The sequence below is a fragment of the Ailuropoda melanoleuca genome, chromosome 4, assembly GCF_002007445.2.
Source record: "Ailuropoda melanoleuca isolate Jingjing chromosome 4, ASM200744v2, whole genome shotgun sequence".
Classification (NCBI taxonomy): domain Eukaryota; kingdom Metazoa; phylum Chordata; class Mammalia; order Carnivora; family Ursidae; genus Ailuropoda; species Ailuropoda melanoleuca.
The window spans coordinates 69684289-69706935 of NC_048221.1; the positions used below are offsets into that span (position 1 = coordinate 69684289).

Below are 22647 nucleotides of genomic sequence, written 5' to 3' on the forward strand. Positions count from 1 at the left end.
GAGATGGGTCACTCTAAAGATGGGTTTTTCTCTAAATAATCCTGAGCTCATATTAAATTCATTTTTTTATCAGCTCACCCTAAAGGGTCGAGCACCCAGGACTGGAGACAGGCCTGAATCTCAGGCTCTGTTATGTCACTGGCTTGCCATCAGCCTTGGCAAGTCACTTACCAACCTGGACCTCAGTTTCTCAGGCTATGAAATGGAGCTGATGGCATTCTTCCCACCTGAGGGAGGTATGGGGGTCTCTGTCCACTAGGGTGTGGGTAATGGCTTGGCATGGTGGTCCGTGGTGAGTGAAGCCAGGCGCTGAGCCAGCTGTGACTGCAAACTAGGGAGACCCACAGGCCAGGACTGAGGAGAGAGTCAGGGGCATTGGCTGCAGGGCCCTAGGGGGCTCCCAGGGAGAGGACAGGAGGGCGGGGTTCAGCAGGGAGCACCTGGCCACAGAGCCTGCTGCTCTCCTAGGCTTCCCCCCACACTGGGGTGGGGTGAGGGTGGGGGAGCTAGGACCAGAGGTTCAGAAAGCAGGACGGGGAGTTGTGGGTCATGCAAATTGCAGGCAAAACTCAGGCAAACAGACAGAGGTCCTGGTTGTTGTCCCCATAGAAAAGGAGCCTGTGCTCTGCAAGCTTTAGCTCAAACAATGGGAGAGAGGGCTCTAAGCCTCAAGGGCTGCCCTGGGCCCTTCAAAGTCCTCCTGAGCCCTTTGGGTGTGGAGAGAGAGAATCAGTAAGCAGAGCCCCCTCCTACTCCCTCTTTCTGGAGTCCATGGGCCCTTCAGCCTCTTGCTCCCAGCCAGGCCCTGCCCTCAAGAGCAAGACCCCACACAACCCTACCCCCTCTCCCATCTTTCATTACTTTTTTTTTTTTTTGATACTACAGAAAAAGAGCAGAATGGCTCATATCCCAAGTGCTCCGATAACATCTGTTGAATTAAAAAACTAATTAAAAAACTAATAATATATGCACATGGTAGGAAAGTCAAACAAAAAAGAAACATTTAAAACAAAACACACCCTCCCTTCATCCTTTCTCAACCTCAGTCTGACAGCAACCAGGTAACAGATGAAAATGTTACATCCACACTAGCCCACGTAAGCAGAGAACGTACGGGAAAGAAGGCTGAGCTCTCACATGGATCTTCCTTTGCTCTTTTTAAAAAAGAAATTTAATTATTTATTTGAGAGAGAGAAAGAGATAGGAGAGTGACAGCTAGCACAGGTGGGGAGGAGAGGGAGAAGCAGGCTCTCTGCTGAGCCAGGAGCCCAACATGGGGCTCGATCCCTGGGATCATGACCTGAGCCAAAGGCAGACCCTTAACCCACTGAGCCAACCAGGCGCCCCTTCCCTTGCTCTTTTAACTTAACTTCACAGCTCAACATCTCTCTGATCAGCACACGCAGATCTGGCTCATTCTTGGGCCATGTGGAACATGTGAACAGGCCTCTATGCAGTGTCCAGTCTCTTGTTAGTGCATTTGAAATGTTCACTCACCTCTTTCCTAATCACCCCTGGGCCAGAACCTCTGTGGCCCATCTCAGAACTCAGAAATCAGAGTTGCAATGAACCCACTGCAGGCAGAGAAGCTCCTGGAGGCCGGGAGGCCGGGTGGCCCTGGGCAAGGCATGCGCTTTCTCTGAACCTCAATTTTTGGCTCTTTAACATGGAGTGACCCTCTCTTAAAGTGAAGGTGGAGATTTTTTTAAGGTGGTATGGTCTGAAGAATGGGCTTCTTATAAGCTCTCCCGGAATATGGATGTTATTTGATGAGACAAAATTTCCCCCTGGGACCTCCAGGGGACAGGAGAATAATGGATGAGGAAACAGAGGCACAGGGGGATTGAGGTCACATGGCTGGTAAGAGGGAAAATTGGGCTGGCACGCACCAGTCTGGCTCCAGAGGCTACGCTCAGGAATAGCAGGTGAACAGTGAAGGCTTCGTGAGAGCATGACCATGTTGGAGTGTCTGGGGGCTGGAGAGCCAGAGGAAGCCGGGAGGAGAAGCAGCAGGAGGTGAATAGAAGCCAAGGGAGACAGAGGGACCCTCTAAACTGGACAAGGGGGTGAGGTCACCCACCTCCATCCCAGGGCAGGGCAAGGGGCTCTCAAGTCCCTCTGCATCCCTCCTTCTCCATAGAGCCCCCGTGCCAGGGGCTCTGTGAGCTCCAAGTTGCTAGAAGGAGTGACCACAGGAAGGCTCGCAGGGACAGTGCCCATAGAGGGCCGAGAGGAGGCCCTGACATTATTTAGTGTCATTGTGTGCCAGCTGTGGTATATTTTATGCATTTAATCCTCGTACGACAGACAATTTTGCTGCTGGGCCATGGACATCCTTCCCCCCAAGGGTGGGTGACTGCATGGGCCCAGCTGGCTAGGGGAGCAGAGGGAAGCAGGGCATGTGATCCTGGGCTCTGGGGCCCTCGAGGGCCAGGGTGAGTGGGCAGGAGGCTTCCTCTGGGGGGCGGGGGGCCGGGGGTGACCATGGGGCCAGCCGTAGGCTACCTCTCCCTCTAGCCTGGGCTCCCCCTTCCTTCCTGCCGCCCTGCCCTGTCTTTCACTTTGGCCAGTATCATCGCTGTTTCCTGAGTCATCTTTGCTTTCTAGCTTTCTGGTTTTTACTCACCTGACCCTCTGGTGTGGGTTACTACCTTAGTGAAGAGAATTTTCTCCCTCCCCTCCCTCCTGTGCATTCACAAGGACACACAGCCTGCTTGGTGACAACTTCTCCAAAGGGTTCTCAGGGAAGGACCGCAAGGTCGAGAGGACCCTGAACCTCCCAGCCCACTAGAGGCCCACAGGGCGAGCCTTGGCTGTAGGGTCTCTGAGTCAGGCTGGCTTTCCTGGAGCTGACCAGCTCGCCCAGGTTATGATACCTCCTTCAACCGTGTGCTCTCCTGCCACAGACCTGGCTGGGTTCATCTTGGAGCAAAAGGCCCTGATGGTCAAAAGATGAAGATATAGGCCTTATCTCCTGCCCTTGGGCAAAGTCGGTAGGTATCGGGAGCCCCAGCCTCCCAAGACTTACTGGGACTATCCATACCTGCTCCTGCCACGACTCCGGGCCACATTTTCCAAAGGGTCTGAAGCTCAACTGAGTCAGGATGGGAGGAATGACCCATTCTGGTGGCCCCTCAGCCAGTGAGAGCCAGGCCTGTGACTCCTTCTCTGCCACCAGAGAAAAACTCAGCACAGATGGGGCCTATGGAGGCCCAGGGCAAAACTACCTCCAAGTAATTGCAGCCTGTGCCCTGCTGTCTTCCTCCTTAAGGGTTAGAGTTGTTCTGATGTCCACCTCTTCCTGGAAGCCCTCCTTGGTTAACCTCTTCCCTCATTGGGGTGGAAAAATGAGAATGCCCATTTTCCTTAGGGGACACTGCCCGTGAGCTGGTCAGAAACTTCTTTAAAGTCTAGAAAGATAACCTCCTTCAACTGACCTAACCACCTCTCCCCATGTGGACCTGGATGAAAAATGCTGGGCTGTCGCTTTAAGAGTCTGGGCCAGGAATCAGTGATTTGCAGTTGCAAGCCAGACCCTGCAAGATCTCAGGAAAGCTGTTTTTCTGAGCATCAATTCCTCACCTGTACCTGGGGGACGGGGCTTGCCCCTGCAATCCCACTGAAAGGGAGAACAGTGGCGGCAGCTGGCATCTGCCAACTGCTAAACGTGTGCCATCAGGGAACCAGGTCCTCCACACGTACAGTTTTGCACATGTGACAGCACCGCACGTAATCCTCTCTGTGACCTTGCACGGAGGCACGACAGCCATTCCCATTCTTCAGATGAGAAAAGTGAGTCTCAGAGGGGTTCACGTGTTGTCTAAGGTCATAGGGTTGTGTGATTCCAGGAAAACCCTGCTCTGAACATATCAGGCTCCATAGTTCTGAGCAAAAGATTCCGTTCCAGGCTGTTCAGCCAGTTACTGAGTCAGCAAGCAGTTAAAAGGCACCGATGACATGGCAGCCGTTGAGGAAAGCCATGGCCTTTATTTGAGCGTCTTGTGGGTGCCCAGCTGGTTCCCTGCTGGGGGAGGTGGGAGGCAGAACAGGTTCCCACCTTCCAGGAGCTCGGAGGTGTGGGGAGATGAGGCTTAGCCACGGGATGTTGTGAATGTGGGCTCTGCCGTCAAGACACTCGTAGCCGTGGATAGAACTGTGGGTAATTCACGTAACCTCTCTCTGCTTGGGTTCCAGCCACGTGACGGTGGTAAGATGCTACTTTCTAGGGTTGGCGTGAGGGTGACATCGTCCTACCAAGGGCACCTTCAGGGAGCGGGTCTGGCAGACAGCGTGCTGCACAAATTGTGGCCGTTACGATTAACGCGAACAACTGGAGAACGAGGGGGCGATTGTGTATGGCTGGATGTCAGGCTGTGCATCCAGAGGCGCCTCAGGAGCTCGGAGCAGGAAGGGGGGACTGTGGCCGGGAGCGGGCAGGGGAGGCTTCCTGGAAGAGGGAGCCTCGGTGTGGTGCGGAAGGACTGAGCTGCTGGGAGCCCGCGGGAAGGCAGGCGTCTGGCCTGGGATGAGGTGTTGAAGGCGGGGAGAGACGTACCTTTGTGTATACCTGAGAGACAGAGGGGCAGAGACGGCCAGCTCGGAGGCCACCCCACGCGTGTGGGCACGTGAGTGGTGAGTCTGCACTGGCTCACTGCGGAGGCCGGGGAGAGGCCTCTGGGACACAGCGAGCCTCCAAAGCCTTTGAAGAGAAAGCAACTCTGGGGGTGAGGGAGGCAGCATGCCCCATTTGTCGGGGATGCATGGCCTGTGGCAGACCCAGGAGAAGCCCAGGAAGACCTCAGTGGGCTCTCCTCTCTGGCCTGCCCCCTGGCTGGGATCAAGAGCCTTGGATGTTCCCTTCTGGAGAGTTCTTTGACCCCTCGGCCTCCATTATCACCCCCTCCCAGGCCAGCCCACGGGGTTAAGGCAGCAGGAATGGAGGACCGGAAGAGCCGCTCTGTCCAAGGCCTGTTTGTGGCAGGCAAGGGAAAGGCCCAGAATGGTGTTTACATTTTCCCTGCTTTCCTTCTGGTGGCCTGGCCGGCCGGCGGTTACACCACTGCGGTTTGTTGGCCCCAGGGAGTGCCTCCATTACATAACGCCTCACACAACCGCCCCTAGAACACACACGCACCCTGGCACGGGATCCGGCGCGCACACTCACCCACACGCTCTCGACGAGATACACCTGCACAGTCTCACGCCTGCAGCTGGCAAGACCGCGGACTCAGGGCACTTTCTGCTACCCCCACCCATGTCCACAGTTTCAGTGGGAGAGTTTCCCTGCCTCCTGGCCCCCAAGTCCCAGTGGGACTGAGCCAGTCGTGCTCCAGGGCCCCCGGGGCACAGCCTCAGTGTTTGTCACCAGCTGGGAGGTGGACGGCCACAGGCTACCGTCTAAGAGCCTGGAGGTGTGTGGAGATGGGGCTGGGCCACAGCGGGATCAGAGAACAGGATGGGGAGACAGAAAAAGACCAGGCCCCAGGTGGCAGCCTCTGTTAGGCAGACTCCAGAAATTCAGACCTGCATCCAGGGAGCAAATGGGGGGAAAGGGCCTCCGAGGCACGGCGGGCTGGGAGGTGCTCAGTGCGTGTGCGGAGGGCTCCCAGGATGGCAGGTGTCAACGCACCTTTCCCTCCACGGAAACGCATGAGCTGCCCCGCAACTCAGCTGTGCGGCCCTTCGGGGATCATCGGATGGAAATGCTCACGCAAGGGTCTGGAGAGAACGATGTGTGTGCTGCATCGGCCCCAGAACTGTGCAGCGCGGAAGCTTGGCGGCCATTGTGCGGGCCCTCGTGCTGGGGAGTACCATGCCACCCCTGAGAGAAGGTGCTGGCACCCTCGTGGAGATGGGCCGTGGACAGGAGGTTCTGTGAACAGACACAGGACATGAACTGTGTGTAAATACTTACAGGTAGTCTCACAATCAAATCTCTGGAGTTCCTCACACAAAGACCTTACAGAGCAGTCAGCTTTGCTGAGTGGGAGGAAGGAGAGGAGGGACACTTCCAGATGCCAGAACCTGGTGTCCCCCTTCTGGAGCGCTGGGGCACCCGTGGGGGAGGGGTGGGGGGCATCATGGCCCCACCATTCACGAGCTGGCAGACCTTGAGCGAGGGTCTTCGTTTCCCCCAGCGGCATTTTCCTCATCTGTCAAATGGGAGGGAACCCCGCCACTGTCCGAGGGGGCTCGGCCTGTCTTGCAGGCTCGTCCGCTCGCCTGGACAGCGCGGAGCGGGACCCCCGCTCCTCCCCACCGCTCATCGCCCAGAGCCTCTCCTAAAGGACGCCGATGCCGTTCGGCGCCTGTGGCTGCTGGGCACTTGAAAGGTGGCTAGTCGACTGAGGAAGTGAGTTTTAAATTTTGATTAATGGAAATGAAACTGAAGTCGTCACATGCGGCTCGTGCCTGCCATTTTGGACAGGGCAGAGGTATCTAGAATTTCTGAAGAAAGGCAGTTGCCTCTCTTATCTTAAGGCTCTTGCGGTTGGGGGGGTTTGGTAGAGGCAGACTAGGGGGCCTTTCTGAAACCCCCCCCCAGATTTGGTGCCTATTGTTTAAGTGTGAAAAAACCCAAGAGCTTCAGTAACAAATTGTTACGTTGCATTTATGTATGTGTGTATGTATAGACTAAGTATGTATTCATTTGTGTTTAGAAGTCTAGCTGACACACAATGTTACATTAGTTTCAGGTGTACAACACAGTGATCTCTGTATGCCATTCTCTGCTCACAAGTGTAGCTACTGTGTGTCCCCACAAAACACTGTTACAGTACCGTTGACTATATTCCCTTTTATACAGTGACTTCTTCCTTCCGTAACTGGAAGTCTGCACCTCCCACTGCCCTTCCCCATCTTGCCCCCCCCACCCCCCTCCCATGTCGCATTTCTGGAGTGCCAGGTTCTCGTCTCACTACATGAGTTGACTCACTAAAGCTTCGCAAGCGCCCTAGGAAACAGGCCCACTATTTTCTAGATAAGGACATCAAGGCGCAGAGAGCGTTAGCGGCTGGCTCGTGGTCTTGGAGCTGGCAGCAGCAAAGCTCGGCTTTGAACCCGGCAGCCCCGGCTGCTGACCACTCTGCTCGGCTGCAGAGTCATTGGGGGGGCCTTGAACTAGGCCCTCTCCTAGATACTTCCCACATGGCATCCTATTTGACCCTCAGGGGGGCTTTGCACTGCGGGAACCGCACCATCATCCCTGTTTCATAGATGAGACCGAGGCTCAGAGGTCTGCTCAGGGTGACACGGGGAGGGAGTGGCAGTGGGATGAGGTTTGAATGAAGGTCTATGGGAACCTCTGCTTGTAACCCTGTGTGACCAGGCCCCTCGCACTGTGGTGGTGACTCCTGCCTGGAGCCCTCCCTTGCCCCAGCCTCTGCGGCAGCTCTGGTCTCACAGGGATGTGCTTTGTAAGCTCCTGGCCATGGCCACCCCGTGGACCCTCCAGGCCCTCCCTGAGACGCTGCAGGGACAGAACATCCAGAAACCAGCTGCTCCCAGCCTCTCAGCTCGGAGGGATTTAGGCCTGCTTCGGTGAGAGTTGATATTTACATTTTTACCAACAGCCCTGCTGGTACAGATCATACCTGGGGAGGACAGTGTCCTGGGTGGTCTCTTTTTCCAGGATTCTTGTAGAAAACCAGAAATTGGAAAGTCTCCAGTGGGGTTCCCCCCACCACCCTCTCTAAGCCTTAGTTTTCTCATCTGTGGAACGAAAGGGATACACTATGTCATGAGGTTTTCAACCTTTTTTAGCATTACAATTGTTTTTATAAGGAATACTTTTTCCCCCCAGTCTACTCTCTACACAACTGAAATCCTTTAAAAATGTAAATGTGGTTGGGCGCCAGCCTGGCTCAATTGGCAGAACATGCAACTCTTGATTTCGGGGTTGTGAGCTTACGCCCCACGTTTGGTGTAAAGATTATAAATAAATGAACTTAAAAAAAATGTAAGTGTGGTTTTTCTTACTCCTCAGCTTAGAATCCTTCAATGGCTTCCCCTGCTCTAGGGACAGTGCCTGCTCTCATGAAGCTTGGAGTCTAAGAAGGAAGGACAGTATGTTCATAAACAAAGGCATTTAAAATATGTCAAAGGATGACATATGTTAGGGAAAACATAAAACCGGATGAGAGGGAAGGAATGCCAGTTGGGGCAGTTGTTTTAGAGAAGGTGGTCTGGAAGGCCCCCTGAAAAGGTGACGGCAGAAAACTGAAGGAAATGGGTCGTGTGGAGGATCATGGGAGAAATAGCAAGTGCAAAGGCCGTGAGGCAGAGAGCAGGCGCAGCCTGACTGAGGACCAGCAAGGAGGCCTGTGTGGTTGGTACAGGATGAGGGGAAGGTAGAGTTAAGGCCACAAAGTAAACGGGTCAGGGAGGGAGCTGGTGGAGAGGGACAGATAATAGAGGACCTTGTAGGCCTCGTTGAGAGTTTTATTCTGAGTGAGGATTTTGAGCTGAAGAGTGACTTGAACTAATTGTGTTTCAAAAGCACAGATGAGGAAGGATACAGTCTACCTAGGAAGGGAACCCTGGAAGTCTTCTTGGAAATGCGGGTTTATAGACAGTGTGAGAAAAGGCAGGTAGAGAGGAGTCAGAGAAGTAGCCCCAGGCAATTTGAAGGAGCAAGAGTTCAGATTCCTTAGAATCCTGCTCCAGCCTTTCCAGTTTCAGGCATATGATGACTACTCTGAGCTCAGTTTTCTCATCTTTGAGATGGGGATAGTAACAGTACGAGTCTTGGGTAGGTATAAAGGACTGTCTTAACACATGAAAAGCTTTAGTATATTACAGAAGCTCCATAAACATTAGAATCTTTAAGGCATTCCTCCCAGGAGACCTGTGGGCATGAGCTGGGGGGGAGGGAAAGCAGAAGGTGCCAAAGCACAATGGTAGCAGAGTGGTCCCCCCGTATTGTAGGGGATACGTTCCAAGACCCCCAGGGGATGCCTGAAACCGAACCCCACATAGACTATGTTTTTTCCTACACACACATACCTATGATAAAGTTTCACTTATGAATTAGGCACAGAAAGAGATGAGCAATAACTAATAATAAAATAGAACGATTATAACACTATACTGTAATAAAAGTTACATGAATGTGGTCTCTCAAAATATCTTCCTATATTGTACTCAGCCTTGTTGTTTTGTAAGATGATAATATGCCCCTGTGATGAGACGAAGTGAGGTGACTGATGCAGGCATTGTGAAGTAGCATCAGGATAATATGAGAAAACAAGAGTGCAGAAATCACTGAACCAAAAATGTGATGTTCTAATAGAGGAATTGGTGGGAAGCAGAAGGCAGGTGAGACCTTCTGAGGGCTGAGCCCACTGCCCCAGCCCTACCCTGCACTAGCTTGCTCTGTTCTCTACCCCTTGGCACCATCTCCTTTTTTCCTTCCCTCTCTGCACCATGCTCCCTCTAACCACAGGGCCTTTGCACTAGCTCCTTTTACTTGGAAACTCTTTCACTGGCCCTTTACCTTATTAAGTGTTACTTACCCTTTGCTGTTCTTACATTTGTGGCTTCCTGCACCCTAAGTGAGGTTGGTTTCCCTGATAGAGGCTTTCTCCCTGTCCTTTCTTTTTGCAGCCTGGGTTTCAGCGTGTGAATATACATCTTCTAAAAGGAAAGATATCATTCACACACAATAAAACTCACCAGTTTAGAGTATACAAATGTACAAATTTTAGAATGTTCATGAGGCTGTGCAACCACCATCATTATCTAATTCCAGAATATCTCCATCAACCCCAAAAGAAACACATCTATCAGCAGTCATTCCCCATTGGTTGGTCCCCTAGCTCCTGGCCACTGCCAGTCTACTTTCTGTCTCTATGGATTTGCCCATTCTGCACATTTCTTGTAAGTAGAATCATACAACATATGGCCTTTTCTATCTGGCTCCTTTCACTTAACATTATGTTTTTAAGGTACATCCATGTGTCAGTCCTTTATTCCTTTCTATGACTAAATACTATTCTATTTCAAGGATAGGCCATATTTTGTTGATTTATTCATCGTTGCTGGACATTTGGGTTGTTTCCACTTTTTGGCTGTTGCAAACAAGTGTCAAAGTTTTTTTTATGTGGACATCATGAAGCCTGCATGAGGTCGAGAGGAGGAAACTAACATTCATAAAACAGTTCTGGGGGCACCTGGGTGGCTCGGTCGGTTAAGTGTCTGCCTTTGGCTCAGGTTGTGATCTCGGGGTCCTGAGCCCACATTGGGCTCCCTGCTCAGCGGGGAGTCTGCTTCTCCCTCTGTCCCCCCACTCCCCCACCCCTGCTTGTACTTGCGTGCTCTCTTGCAAATAAATATGAATCTTAAAAAAAAAATTAAAATCTTAAAAAAAAATAAAACAGTTCTGAAAACCAACGTATCACTTTGGAAGATAGTAAGACAGTTTCTCAGAAAGTTAAACACGGACTTACTGTATGACGTGGCAGCTCTACTTCTGCGTATGTAACCCAAAGAAACTACGACATGTTCACACACACACGAACTTGTACACGGGTGACTGTAGCAGCGTCATTCAACAAAAGCCAAGAAGCTGGAACAACTCAAATGTCTATCAGCTGATGGGCGGAGAGACAAAACGTGGTGTGTCCATATAATGGAATATTACCCTGCTCTGCAAAGGACTGGAAGCCGATTCACGCCACATCATGAAGGAACCTTGAACATGGGTTTGCCCCACAAAGGCAGGGATGACATCGGTCAGACTGCCTCTGTTCCCCCAGTGCAGGCATTTACTAGACCATCAAGAACTGTCTGTGGGATGGTTGAAGGGTCCCAGCCAGCAGCCCCAGCGCCCCATCCCTTTGATGTTTGGCCTGGATCTCAGGGCAGGGAGGGGACAGACCTGCCTGCAAGTCTGAATCACAGGAGGTCTGGCACTTGGTGACAGGAGCCTCCCGTCGGGCAGCGTCTCGGCTCTCTGCTTCATGACACGCTGTCCCGGGAGTCTGGGCATCCTGTGGGTGCCCAATAAGTCCCAGCACACTGGCCTGACCGGACCCGAAGCTCCCTGAGCGGCTGGGCCAGGAAGAGGCCACCAGGTAGCATGGGCTCACCTGACACGTACATTAGTCCAGGCCCCCCCCGCCGCCCGACAGCTTGCCCCTCCTGTGCTCCGTGGTGCAGGCTGACAAACAGCAGCTTCCCGGGGACCCCGCAACCCCTTCCCAAGTGGTGCAGGGCTCAGAGGCAGCCTCGCGAGCAGCCCCTCACCTGTCACCCACCGTAAGGGTGCTGGGATTTGGCAACATAAGGCCCTGGACCTGCATTTCGAAGGGTCCCCCTCCCCATAAAACTGGCCCAGGGCCCAGGGGAGGGGTCCCAGGCCAGCCCACAGCCCAGCCTGGCCTCTGGCAGAGGGGTCACTGGGAATTCTGTGTTTCATCAAATTATTGCTGGGCTATGGAGTTTTATTTGAAAATAATTTTAATTAGCTGGAAACTAGGAGTTTAATAAATGGAAAACAGAAATTTCCAAGGCCACGGCTGGGAAACACTTGCTTTTTTAAAAATTCTGCCTGGCTTTGCAGGCCAGCTAAGCACCCTGACACGAGGGCCCGATTGCCAGAGGAATCCGCAAGGAAAACAAAGCTTATTTTTAGAGAAATATTTTAAACTCAGTTTCAGCGAGCTCAGGAGTTTTCTTGTCTAAAATCCTTAATATCTTTCCTTCTATTTCAGAGCTGCCTCTCACCCCAGAGGGCTCAAGAACTCCTATCTGATGAGAGCTATTTCTGTACCGATGAAAATAAAGGGGTCCCCTCCCCCTCCAACCAGAGAATGAATTGTTTCTAAATACGTCCCTGCTGTCAGGCTCAGGCGGCCTGTCCTTGGCAGGTGTGCTCAGCAGTAAGGTGGGTCTGGGGTCCCTGCAGGCCTCAAGGCCTGTCTGCCACCCTCCCACTCAGCCCTGTTCTGCCCACCGCCCTACAGGAAACAGATGACAGCCTGGCCACCATTTCCGGGTTTTGAAAGCAGTTTTTAACTTGAAAGAGGCCTGCTAAAAAGGGCTGCTTTTCCTCTGTTGGTGTTGTTAACACCCTCACCCCACACAGACACATACAGACCCAAACATATAGCGACACCCACGGAACCTTCCTCACACCCCACAGAGCCACACACCCACCCACACAGCAATAGCTACACAGATATACCCACCCACAGCAACAGACACACTCACACATCCCTACACACACACAAGACACACCCACACAGACACAACCACATCCCCCCCACACCTACACCAACACCCACACCAGACACACCCACACATCCCTACACACACAACCAGACACATACACACACACACCTACACACACAACCAGACACATCCACACACACACACACCTACACACACACCTACACACACACAACCAGACACATACACACACACCTACACACACACAACCAGACACATCCACACACACACACACCTACACACACACACCTACACACACACAACCAGACACATCCACACACACACACCTACACACACACAACCAGACACATCCACACACACACCCCTACACACACACCAGACACATCCACACACACCTACACACACACAACCAGACACAACCACACACACACCTACACACACACAACCAGACACAACCACACACACACACCTACACACACACACCAGACACACCCACACATCCCTACACACACACAACCAGACACACCCACACATCCCTACACACACACAACCAGACACAACCACACATCCACACACCTACACACACACAACCAGACACAACCACACACACACACCTACACACACACAACCAGACACATCCACACATCCCTACACACACACAACCAGACACAACCACACATCCACACACCTACACACACACAACCAGACACAACCACACACACACCTACACACACAACCAGACACAACCACACACACACCTACACACACACAACCAGACACAACCACACACACACCTACACACACCAGACACAACCACACACACACCTACACACACACAACCAGACACAACCACATACACACACCTACACACACACCAGACATAACCACACACACACACCTACACACACACATCAGACACACCCACACATACCTACACACACACAGACACACACACAACAGACACCAAACCCAGACCCCTACCCACACACAGACCCTTGAATGCACCCCCCCCACACACAGCAACAAACATACCCAAACCCATACCCACACTGACACCCACACTCTCAGACTCTACGGACACACACTTCCCCACACACGTATCAACACCCCACACGCCAGTACTCCCCAACGGCAAAGGCAGACACAGACCCCCAACACCTGCATACAGAATGATGCCCTTGAACATGTGTACACCCAGCTAGCCAGGCAAGCACACAGATACACGCACACACACGTCCACAGACCTCTCTCCACACAGACACCCCCTTAGACACAGACACACTCATAGGCTGTCCAGGCTTAGTGATTGTCAGGGGAGGTTGGAGAACCCACCTAGGCAGGGGGGCGGGCCCTGGAGGGGCTGCGGGCTTCCTGCTGCGGGGCCCCTCACCCACGTCCTGCGGGCAGGGCTCCTCCTGGGCCTTGCTGGCCCCGGGAACCGGCACTGCCCTGGGTGGCCACGGGTCTGCGCAACCTCCAGTGTGCGTGACAAACCCCAACACAATGGAATGGGGTAAAGACAATGGAGGTGGCTTGGTCCTCTGACGGAAGGGGAGCCTGGCCGTGGCTCAGCCTCCAGGGACCCCCTCGGCTGCCCCAAGTCACCACGCCATGGAAAGCACAGAGACCCAACTGCTGCTTTCAAATGGACTTGGCTAGAGTCACCTCCCCTTTGCTCTTGTCACCATCAGCAAAACGGGGACAGCAAGTGCCTGGGGGTGGTTCCCTCCCAGTTCAAATGCTCTCTAGGGTTTCCTCCTCGAACAAGTCCAGCCTGGTGGCGGGGTGGGGGTTCTCAGACCCCAAGGCAACTTTAATACTCAGCATCCTCTTGCTGGGCCAGACCTGGGCCCTCGAGCTGTGCCTGTCTATCCTTTCTCTGTGTCCTCCCAGGCCTGGCCCTTCCATCTGGGCTCCTGAGCCGCTTGCAGGGCTGACAAACCCCATCGCCGTTTTGTGTGTGTGTGTTGTTGTTGTTGTTTTTCCCTTTTATTTACTCAGCGGTAGATTCAGACAGAGTGAGGGGCGGCAAATGCATCCATGTACGCATCTCTTCTCTGAAATAATCTAGAAGGTGGCACATGCTAATTGGGCTGCTTAAAAAAATATCCTCGTTTTCAAACAGCCAGTGGCAATGCCACTATTAAGACATGCCTTTTTTTTTAAGAATTTATTTATTTATTTGAGAGAGAGAGACTGAGACAGAGAGAGATCACGAGCAGGGGGGAAGGGTAGAGGGAGAAGCAGACTCCCCGCTGTGCAGGGAGCCCCGATGCAGAACTCCGGGATCATGACTTGAGCTGAAGGCAGACACTTAACGGACCGAGCCACCCAGGTGCCCCCACTATTAAGACATTCTCAGGGCGCCTGGGTGGCTCAGTCGGCTAAGCGTCTGCCTTCGGCTTGGGTCATGATCCCAGGGTCTTGGGTTGAGCCCCATGTTGGGCTCCCTGCTCAGCGGGAAGTCTGCTTCTCCTTCTCCCTCCGCCCCTCGCCCCCCCCCGCCCTTGTGCTCTCTCTCTTGCTTACTCTCTCTCAAATAAATAAATAAATTCTTAAAAAAGACATTCTCAACTCCCTCCCTTCCCGGGCTCATTTTCACAACTGGCTGCAAAAGAATTTTATCTTGCGTGTAACACAGTCTTGGACCCAGGGAGCTTCAGTTCCGCTCCCCAGCCCGTGACAGGAATCCCAGCTTGTCTCTACTTGCAATTTTTACTTCTCGTCCCCTAAATTTACAAGACTTTCCTAAGGGTGATCGTGCAACAGCAGAGAGTTTTGTTTGCTGTTCATTCCGGCCGCTGCAGAAAGACAATGACCTATATACCCTCCATTGATCTGCGGCAAGAGGAAATTTCTGAATGATTCCCGCCCCCCCCCCAGCTCGCCATGCTCCACTGGGTCTCAAACACAAAACATCAGATCCTAGCAGTTGGGCTTTCAAACAAACCAATTTTTAAAAATGAATGTGGCTTACCCCAACAAGTCTGACATTCCAGGCGATCAAAAGTACTTGTTTAGAAAAAGAAGTTTTGGAATGAGGTGGAAACAAGGTCTTTGAAATGCAGCTTGGCCTAAATAGCACCGCATTTCAGACTTTTCCTCCCCACTGCACATTCTTTATGGTGGAGAGGCCGGGGAGCCCGCAGGGTCCTGCCCGTTGAGGCCTCCTGGGCTCCGGGCTTCCCCTCCCCCACGGCCGAGGCCCTTAGCCAGGGGCCCGGCATCTGGGAGAACTTTGAAACTGTTCCCCATCCCCTTTGGCAGCCAAGCACCAAAACGCTCCAGTTAACACCAGCGCAATCATCGCTAACGTGAAACAGCTGCCCGAGGCCCGGCGGGCTCCAGGCCATCCCCCCACCCCACCAGCCGGCTCAGCTGGGAGACGCAGGAGACCCGGCGAGGGGTGCAAGCAGTGGTTGATAGGGCCCAGCTGTTGTAGATAAGAAAACAAACTATTGCTAAATCTTTTACCTACTTTGGAAAAAAGTGTCTGAACGGGGGGTGGGTAGGCGGGGAGGATGGAGAAGGGAAAAACATGAATTGATTTATGAACCTGATTTTGAAGTCTTGAAAGTGATGGTAGGAAAAAAACACAAACACCAAAAAACCGTACCAAAGTTTTGTTCAATTGTGTGCGAATCAGCAAATTGGTGCCGTTGCTTTTTTTCTTCCTTTTTTTAGAGGCCTGGGTTGCATTTGCTTTCTGGCCACTTGCAGTTGCCTGAAGCAGACACTAGTCCTTTTGCATAAATAACGTGTGTGCTCACTCCCAGAGGAAGCTGTCCGCATAAACAAACACTACCCAGATAGAAGTTTGACCTGTTATATCTTCCTCCCCTTTCCTTCCTCTCCGGACAAGGACAACCAGGCTTCCCAAAGTCCAGGCGAAACTCTTTTGCTTCTCCAGCCAGAGAAAGGCTGGGCCTAACCCCATCGCCGCCTGTCTGCAGTGGAGCACTCTAGGGGCCTTTAGGCCTGGGGCTGGCCGTACCCTCTCCTGCCTTTCCCACCGTAGCCCTAGCCGTTCCGTTCCCTGGGCGTCCCATAAAAAAAAAAAAAAATAAATAAAAAAAAATCGGACCTTCAGCTGCCACCGCAAGACATGTGACCCACTTGGTGACTCACAGGCGGGCCACACCCCTTCAGGCCTTCAGCCAGGGCCTGCCACCAGCCAACACAGGGGAGCATCTTACTACCAAGGGGAACAGCTAATGCCCTTGACAGTCCAAATAATTATTTTCTTTCAGCTAAAGAACTCGCTATAAAATACATAGGGGCAGGCCCTTATGAACCCTGACTGTGCCAGCTCCCAAAATCTTAGCCCCCCAAACCCTCCAAGGCTTGGGCAATGCCTGACAAGGCGGTGGTGAAGTGAACACTTGACGTTACAGTTAGAAAAAAAGAAAAAAACGTGCTATCTTACACATTAATACCTTTTTTTCCCAAAAATTTTATTGGGGGAAAACTACAAAACATTTACAGTACAATGTTTACAGTCACAATTTGTAGTGAACTGATTCCCCAAAATATATTACAACTCAAGTTGACTTATCTTGTTACATTCAAAAACCTACTTGTCAAAGTAGTTCAGAGTACATACACGCAGCGCTTCAACTGTACCTACGGACAAACGGACTGAGCGACTGCTCATTCATCCGCCGGCCAGGAAAGCACTCCTGCCTTTCTACACACGCAAAAAAAAAAAAAAAAAAATAGTACAAGTTTTGGAATTTTCTGTAATGAAACAAGGCATATTCATGTACTACGTATCATTTTTAGCACTAAGAGGTGGCCTCTTCACTTTAGATCTATATAAAAAAGTGGTAAATATCTTCCTTTTGTGCAGTTGAACCCATCCTACATTCAAATTCTCTCAAGCACTAATAGAAAAATACTTATTTGGTTGAGGAAGATTTAAGGCAAGTTCTGGCCCTTCCAAAGGCACTGTGAGACTAACCCCCCACCCCATTATTGCTACATGTCTTTATACGCAGAGTATGTCACAGTAGAACTGGTGGAATAAACACAAAACTTTTTTGCTAATTTAAAAAGTTGGAATGAGAAAAGCATGCCACATTTAGGCCTGATTGCAAAGTATGTGGTCAAAACTCTTTCTTTAAGTTGGATGGGCTACAACCATTATACATTCTAAGAAAACTCATTAAGATATTCTTCAAACTACTTCCACAGCATCAGGATAGATTTCTGTAAAGAAATCATGCAATCTTTCAAAAATTTACGTAAACAAGGAAAGAAATTAATGAAATAAATATTACATACAATCTCTTAAATTAAGATTTTTTTTACTCATTTACAATAAAATAACCAAGTGAAGTTACAAAAGGCATATATTACTGTGAAAAGAACATACACTCCACATTTTGCCGATTAATAATGGCAATCATAATTTAACATAATAAAAGAATATATATCTATTGCTTTTCATCATACTTGATAAATACAGTATGAACAAAAAATTTCAATGTATACTTTTCACAAGATAATAAATAAGTTAAATAGTTTTTTCATATTGAGTTGTTGGTGCAGTGGTGCGAATCAACTCAAAACAGCTAAAAATTCAGCAGTTATTCCCCCAACGATTACGAACTAAGCTCTGCCCAAGGCTTCCAGAAAGAGCAGACAAAATGGTTCTAAAATTAAACATCCACTAAGTGGTGGCAATGAAACCAGTAACCAGTAGGAAACTTTGGAATGCAGGTGTTTCCCACCCCCCCCCAGACATAAAGAACTTTGTGTCAAACAAACAAAAACCTATGGAGCCGAGGACTAGAATCAAGGCATATTCCTGGTACAATACTGGATTCCAGAAGCTTAGAGGTTTAGCAAGGTGGTGGCTGGCTGGTTTGTTTACACTGGTCTGAGACAAACGACAATTAGGAACTTCTCTCAAGATAAGAGTTCCCACATCTGGACTGTAACTAATGCTTTTCAAGTGAAGATATGGAATGGTGGTTGGTAGCTGCTGGTGCTGGGTTGATTTTTTTTTCCCCTAAAGTCCCAAACTCCTAGGAGACCTAAAAAAGTTTTAAGTGTTTGGTTTTTTTGTTCTGTTCGCATCACAACTGCCCTGTTGTGAGTATTTTGTTCATCAATACAAAAGTTCGCTGGCTTTTTTTGCTCAACAAGAATGAAACTTCGTTAATAATAAAAATAATAATAATAAAAAAAAACAAAAAGAGGAAACCGAAAGGGGAGGGGTGGGGGCCCCTCCCGGCACACAAGTTCGAGTCCAAGTGCTCGGTGCGGCCCGCAATTTGCTCGTGGCCAGTCACCCCCCCAACTCCCAGGCCCTTCCAGGGCTCCAGATGGCAGGGGCGCCCTCCAACACCCCCCAGAATGGCCTTCCCTTCCTCCTCCTCGCTGGCGCCCTCTTGCCTCAATCGTCGGAGATGGACAGGCGGCTGAAGATGGGCAGGCGGCGGCCGGGGTCGAGGCTGGGGGACTCGGAGCCGCTAAGGCTGCCCGAGCTCAGGGAGCCGCTCAAGTAGCTGTCGCGGTCCGACAGCGAGTCCGGGGGGCTAGGAGGCGCGTCGAACACTGGCGACTCGGACAGGCGGCGCGGCAGCTGGAAGCTGAAGGGCGGCGAGGGCGGCGCGGCGGCACTGGCAGGGAGGGGCGCGCTGGGCGGCGCCGGGGGCTGCGCGGGGGGCACCAGGCCCTGCTGCTGCTGCTGCTGCTGGCTGCGATAGTACGCGGCGGCCACGGCGGCGAAGTTGTGGGTCTGGATGGCGAGCGGAGTGATGAGGCTGCTCAGCTCCGGGCCGAACGCAAAGGCGTTGTTGGCGCACGAGGCCGACGAGCAGGCCGCGCACGGGGCGCCCGGCGCCAGCAGGTCCTCGGCGCCCCCGGTGCCGTAGAGCAGCGCCGCGGCGGCCGCAGCCGCTGCCGACGCACAGCACGTCGGGGCGCCCGAGGGCGTAGAGGCCGCGGAGGCCGACGAGCAGGACGAAGCGGACGAGGAACAGGACGAGGCCGAAGAGCAAGAGGGCGGCGGCGGCGGCGTGCGCGACGTGGGGCTGTCGAGCAGCAGTGGCGACTCGAGGCCCCCCGGGGGCTGGTGGTGGCCCGACGGGAAGCCCGAGAAGCTGAGGCTGTGATGCAGCTTGGGCCGCGGCTCCCGGGGGAAGCCCAGGTGCAGCGCGTCCCGCGCGCTAAAGGCGCGCAGGTCCCCGGAGGCGCCCCCCGACGGCGCGGGCCGCCGCTCGTCAGCATTGTGGATGAAGTGGCAGCGCGGCCCGTAGGGGCAGAAGCCGATGGTGTGGAAGGTGCGGCACAGCTCCGTCTTGTACTTGGGATGCCGGGTCAGGCTGCGCAGCTCGTGGAAGCCGTGCGCGAACTGGCACTTCTCGCCGTACTTGCACGTGCCGCTCTCCTCAAAGGGCCGGCACAGCTCAGTCTTGTAGCGCGTCGAGTTGATCTGGGAGCCTCCGCCCCCCTTCTGCTGCTGCTGCTGCAGGTGCAAAAGGTGCTGGCTGCGTTCGCCGTTCTCGCTGAACGAGCGGTCCCGAAATTTGTTCTCCTTGTTCAGCAGGGCCGTGCCGCCGCCCCCTGACGGCTCCTTGAGGCCGTAGGAGGCCGGGCCGCCCGCCGCTCCGCTGCCGCAGCTGCTGCCGTTAGCCGCGCCCGGGAACTTGGGCGAGCAGCTGCCGGGGCTAGGCGCGGGGTGGGCGAGTGCGTGCAGGTTGCTGGCCGAGTGCCGTCGGAGAAAGCCCGGCGTGAAGCCCGAGCTAGGGGTGGCGGCCACGGGCGTCCCCACCGCCTTCTTGTCCAGCATGTTCAGATTGAGGTTGGCCAGGGATTTCTCCGTCTGCCAAAAGGAGGGGGGCGAGGGCGGGATGAAATATGGAAAGGGAGGGTAGAGTTGGGGCGAGTTGCAGAGGAACTTCAGCCTTCTGATTCTTCTTCCTTTTTGCAGATTTCGATTCGACCCCCACCCTCCACCCGTACACGCGCAAAAGAATCAAGTTCGCGTTGGGAGGAGCCGACTCCCACCCCAGGCCGCACTGGGTTTCGACATGTGATCCTCAGCCCGTGGGCCGCCAGCCTGGGCGGCGCAAACCCCGTCCGGGAAGCCCCGGGCAGCGTGGCCGCGGTCGGCGCCGGAGAAACTAAACAAGCGACAGCAGCTCCCTCTTGCCCTTCCTCCCTGCTCCTTCTCCCCGCCCACAAGGCACGAGCACACACTACAGCAAACTCCAGGACTTTTCCCGACCCCAAAGTCAAGGTGGGGAGGGGTGCCCCAAAAGCGGAGGGCAGAGGCAAAGTCTGAAAACTCGAGGGGCTTCCTGCCTGCCCTCCTTCCTCCCTCCTGGCTCCCTCCTGGCTCCCTCGCGTACCTTGCACAAGAAGTCGATATCGTAGAAGGCGGACAGAAGTGTGGTCGACATGTTTCTGGATCCTGTAATGGTCGGAGTTGCAGGCAGGGAGGTCCGGAGAAGCCCTCGGGGCGGCACGGCCGGGCTCGAGCCACGACGAATAACGGGTGACCGGCGGGGGAGGGACCGAAAGTTTGCCGGGGGACGAGACAAGAGGGAGAGGGAAGCAGCGCGGACTGGCTTGAGGATGCCCGGGAGTGCGGAGTGGGGGGGGGAAGAAGAGAGAAGCAAAGAGCGCTCCTCCGCGCCCCGGGGTGCCCGGCCCGCCCCCCCACGCGGAGCCGACCACAGCTCGCGAACTGCTGGAACTCCTCTGCCCGCGAGCGCGCGCCCTATATAGAGCCCGGGAGCGCGGCAGCAGCGGGACGGGCGTGCCGGGGGAGGGGACAGAACGCTGACCCCGCCGGGGTCTCCAGGCAACGCCGCCCGCCGGCTAGCGGACGTCAAGCGCCTTCGTGGCCTCCCATTGGCCGCCGCCAATTTTTTTTCCTCCGGGGGAGGGGGCGGGAGGCCTCGGGGCGGGGCAGGCTGCCGGGGCGCCCGCGGCGGCGTGGAGAGCTTGTCCCTGATGGGTGCTGCTGGGTGGCGGCGGGAAGATAAGGCTCCCCTCCTCTGGGGCTTGCACTGTTGGAAATCCCCCGCACGTTTAACGTGGCCAGGGTTCTGCAGCCCTGGACGTGTCTTTCCCCGCCCGATCCTGCTAGGCGAAATTGCAGGGCTTTAATCTCCCACTCTCGGTTCTATACTGGGCGCGGGAATTGCAAAATGCGAGAATATTGCAACCGTCCGCGCGGCCCGGCTGGCTTGCAAAGAGTGCTCTGGCCGGGGGGCGGGGGCTCAGGGCCTGCGTCCGGTGGGTGGCTGCTCCATCCCGACTGCACGTGGAGACGCGGTGGGGGTGGGGGCGGGAGTGGCCACGCGGGCGGCTGCGGCGGCAGCCTCGCCCGGAGGAGCCTGGGCCCGTTTCTCCGCCCCCCTCCCCGCCCAGGCTGCAGTAAACAGGGCTTCAGCGCCGGGGCCTGCCGGGCTGGGCTGAGTGTCTGAGGACAAGGCGCTGGCTTTGCTAATCACATCACAAGACCTTGAGCCAGGGCCAAAGGCGCGGAGTGGCGCGGAGCGTCCCGGGCGGGGGAGCCGGCTGGAAGGACGGGAGGAAAGGCCAGGAGAACTGCGCAAGCATGGAGGCGACTTCCCGCCACCCTGTTCGTCCGCTTGTAGGCCGGGCCTTCCCCAGCCCTCCCGGGGGATGGGGTGCAGTTGCGGGCTGAGGCTCCACGCCCGCCGCAGCCTTGGCCGGGCGCGCCCTCCAGGCCCCTTCCCTCCCTGGCCGTTGGGGGCGCCGCGCCCTGCCTTAGCTCGTTGTGGGCTGCAGGCTGTGGCTGAGGCCGGCCAGCGGCCAGGCAGGTCTGGGCACCGAGGACGCTCAAGATGGGCTCGCTCCCTTCCCCCCCGCTTTCCAGTCCCACACCCCGAAAAGCCTGCGCTGGGAAATGCCTTCGCCAACGGGCGCCCTCCGCGTATGGTGCACCCCCCCCCCCCCCCCCCCCCCCCCCCCCCCGGCCAGCGCCCAGCGCCCAGTTCGGCTAAAGCGGCTGACACGACGGTTCGGGCAGATCTGGGGGCTGGTCCAGGACACTTATCACTCCGCGTTTAAACACATGCTGCCAAAAAGCTGGAGCGGGCCCATGATCTCGCACACCTGGCAGCCTAGGCTGCAATTGGGCCTAAGTTGGAAGGCTCAGTTCCCTCTAGGGAAGGAAGCAACCCATGCCCCTTTCCAAAATTGATCTTATTTCTTGCTGTTTCTTCGTGGTCATTTCCATTCGTTAACCTGGAAAGGAACCAGCCAGGCCTGTCACTCCTGGAACTGACTCCCCAGAGCTCAGTTTGCATGCAGTTCCCCCTGCTGTAATTCCCCACACTTCCTTCCACCCACAAAGCCTGGGGCTGCAAGGACTTCAGGATCAGAAGCCCAGGGCTGGAGATCAGGCCCTGCCCCTTCCAAGCCATGTGATCCTAGGCAAATCACATAATCTCTTTGGTACGTGGGTTTCCTCGT

General features: G+C 54.1%; 1 protein-coding gene and 1 long non-coding RNA gene across 2 annotated transcripts; both read right to left on the reverse strand.

The window, feature by feature from the left end:
• Positions 1–3967: 3967 nt before the first annotated feature.
• LOC117801955 lies at positions 3968–10197 on the reverse strand. Its single transcript, XR_004624855.1, has 2 exons — positions 7593–10197; positions 3968–5872 (listed from the first exon to the last, which is right to left on the reverse strand). It is a non-coding gene; the product is annotated as an uncharacterized LOC117801955 (long non-coding RNA).
• A 6425-nt stretch (positions 10198–16622) lies between these two features.
• Positions 16623–20921, reverse strand: ZFP36L2 (ZFP36 ring finger protein like 2). The gene is made up of 2 exons (XM_019808586.2): positions 20550–20921; positions 16623–20020 (listed from the first exon to the last, which is right to left on the reverse strand). The coding sequence occupies exons 1-2, from the start codon at positions 20598–20600 to the stop codon at positions 18590–18592; spliced, it is 1482 nt and encodes a 493-aa protein (XP_019664145.2). The 5' UTR covers positions 20601–20921; the 3' UTR covers positions 16623–18589.
• Positions 20922–22647: the final 1726 nt, after the last annotated feature.

What these genes read in the sequence shown, in the direction of transcription:
- ZFP36L2 (XM_019808586.2), bottom strand. Translation starts at nt 20,600, where the DNA reads ATGTCGACCACACTTCTGTCCGCCTTCTACGATATCGACTTCTTGTGC. An exon ending in ATATCGACTTCTTGTGCAAG is followed by an intron (nt 20,021 to 20,549) that starts GTACGCGAGGGA and finishes TCCTTTTGGCAG; the next exon opens with ACGGAGAAATCCCTGGCCAA.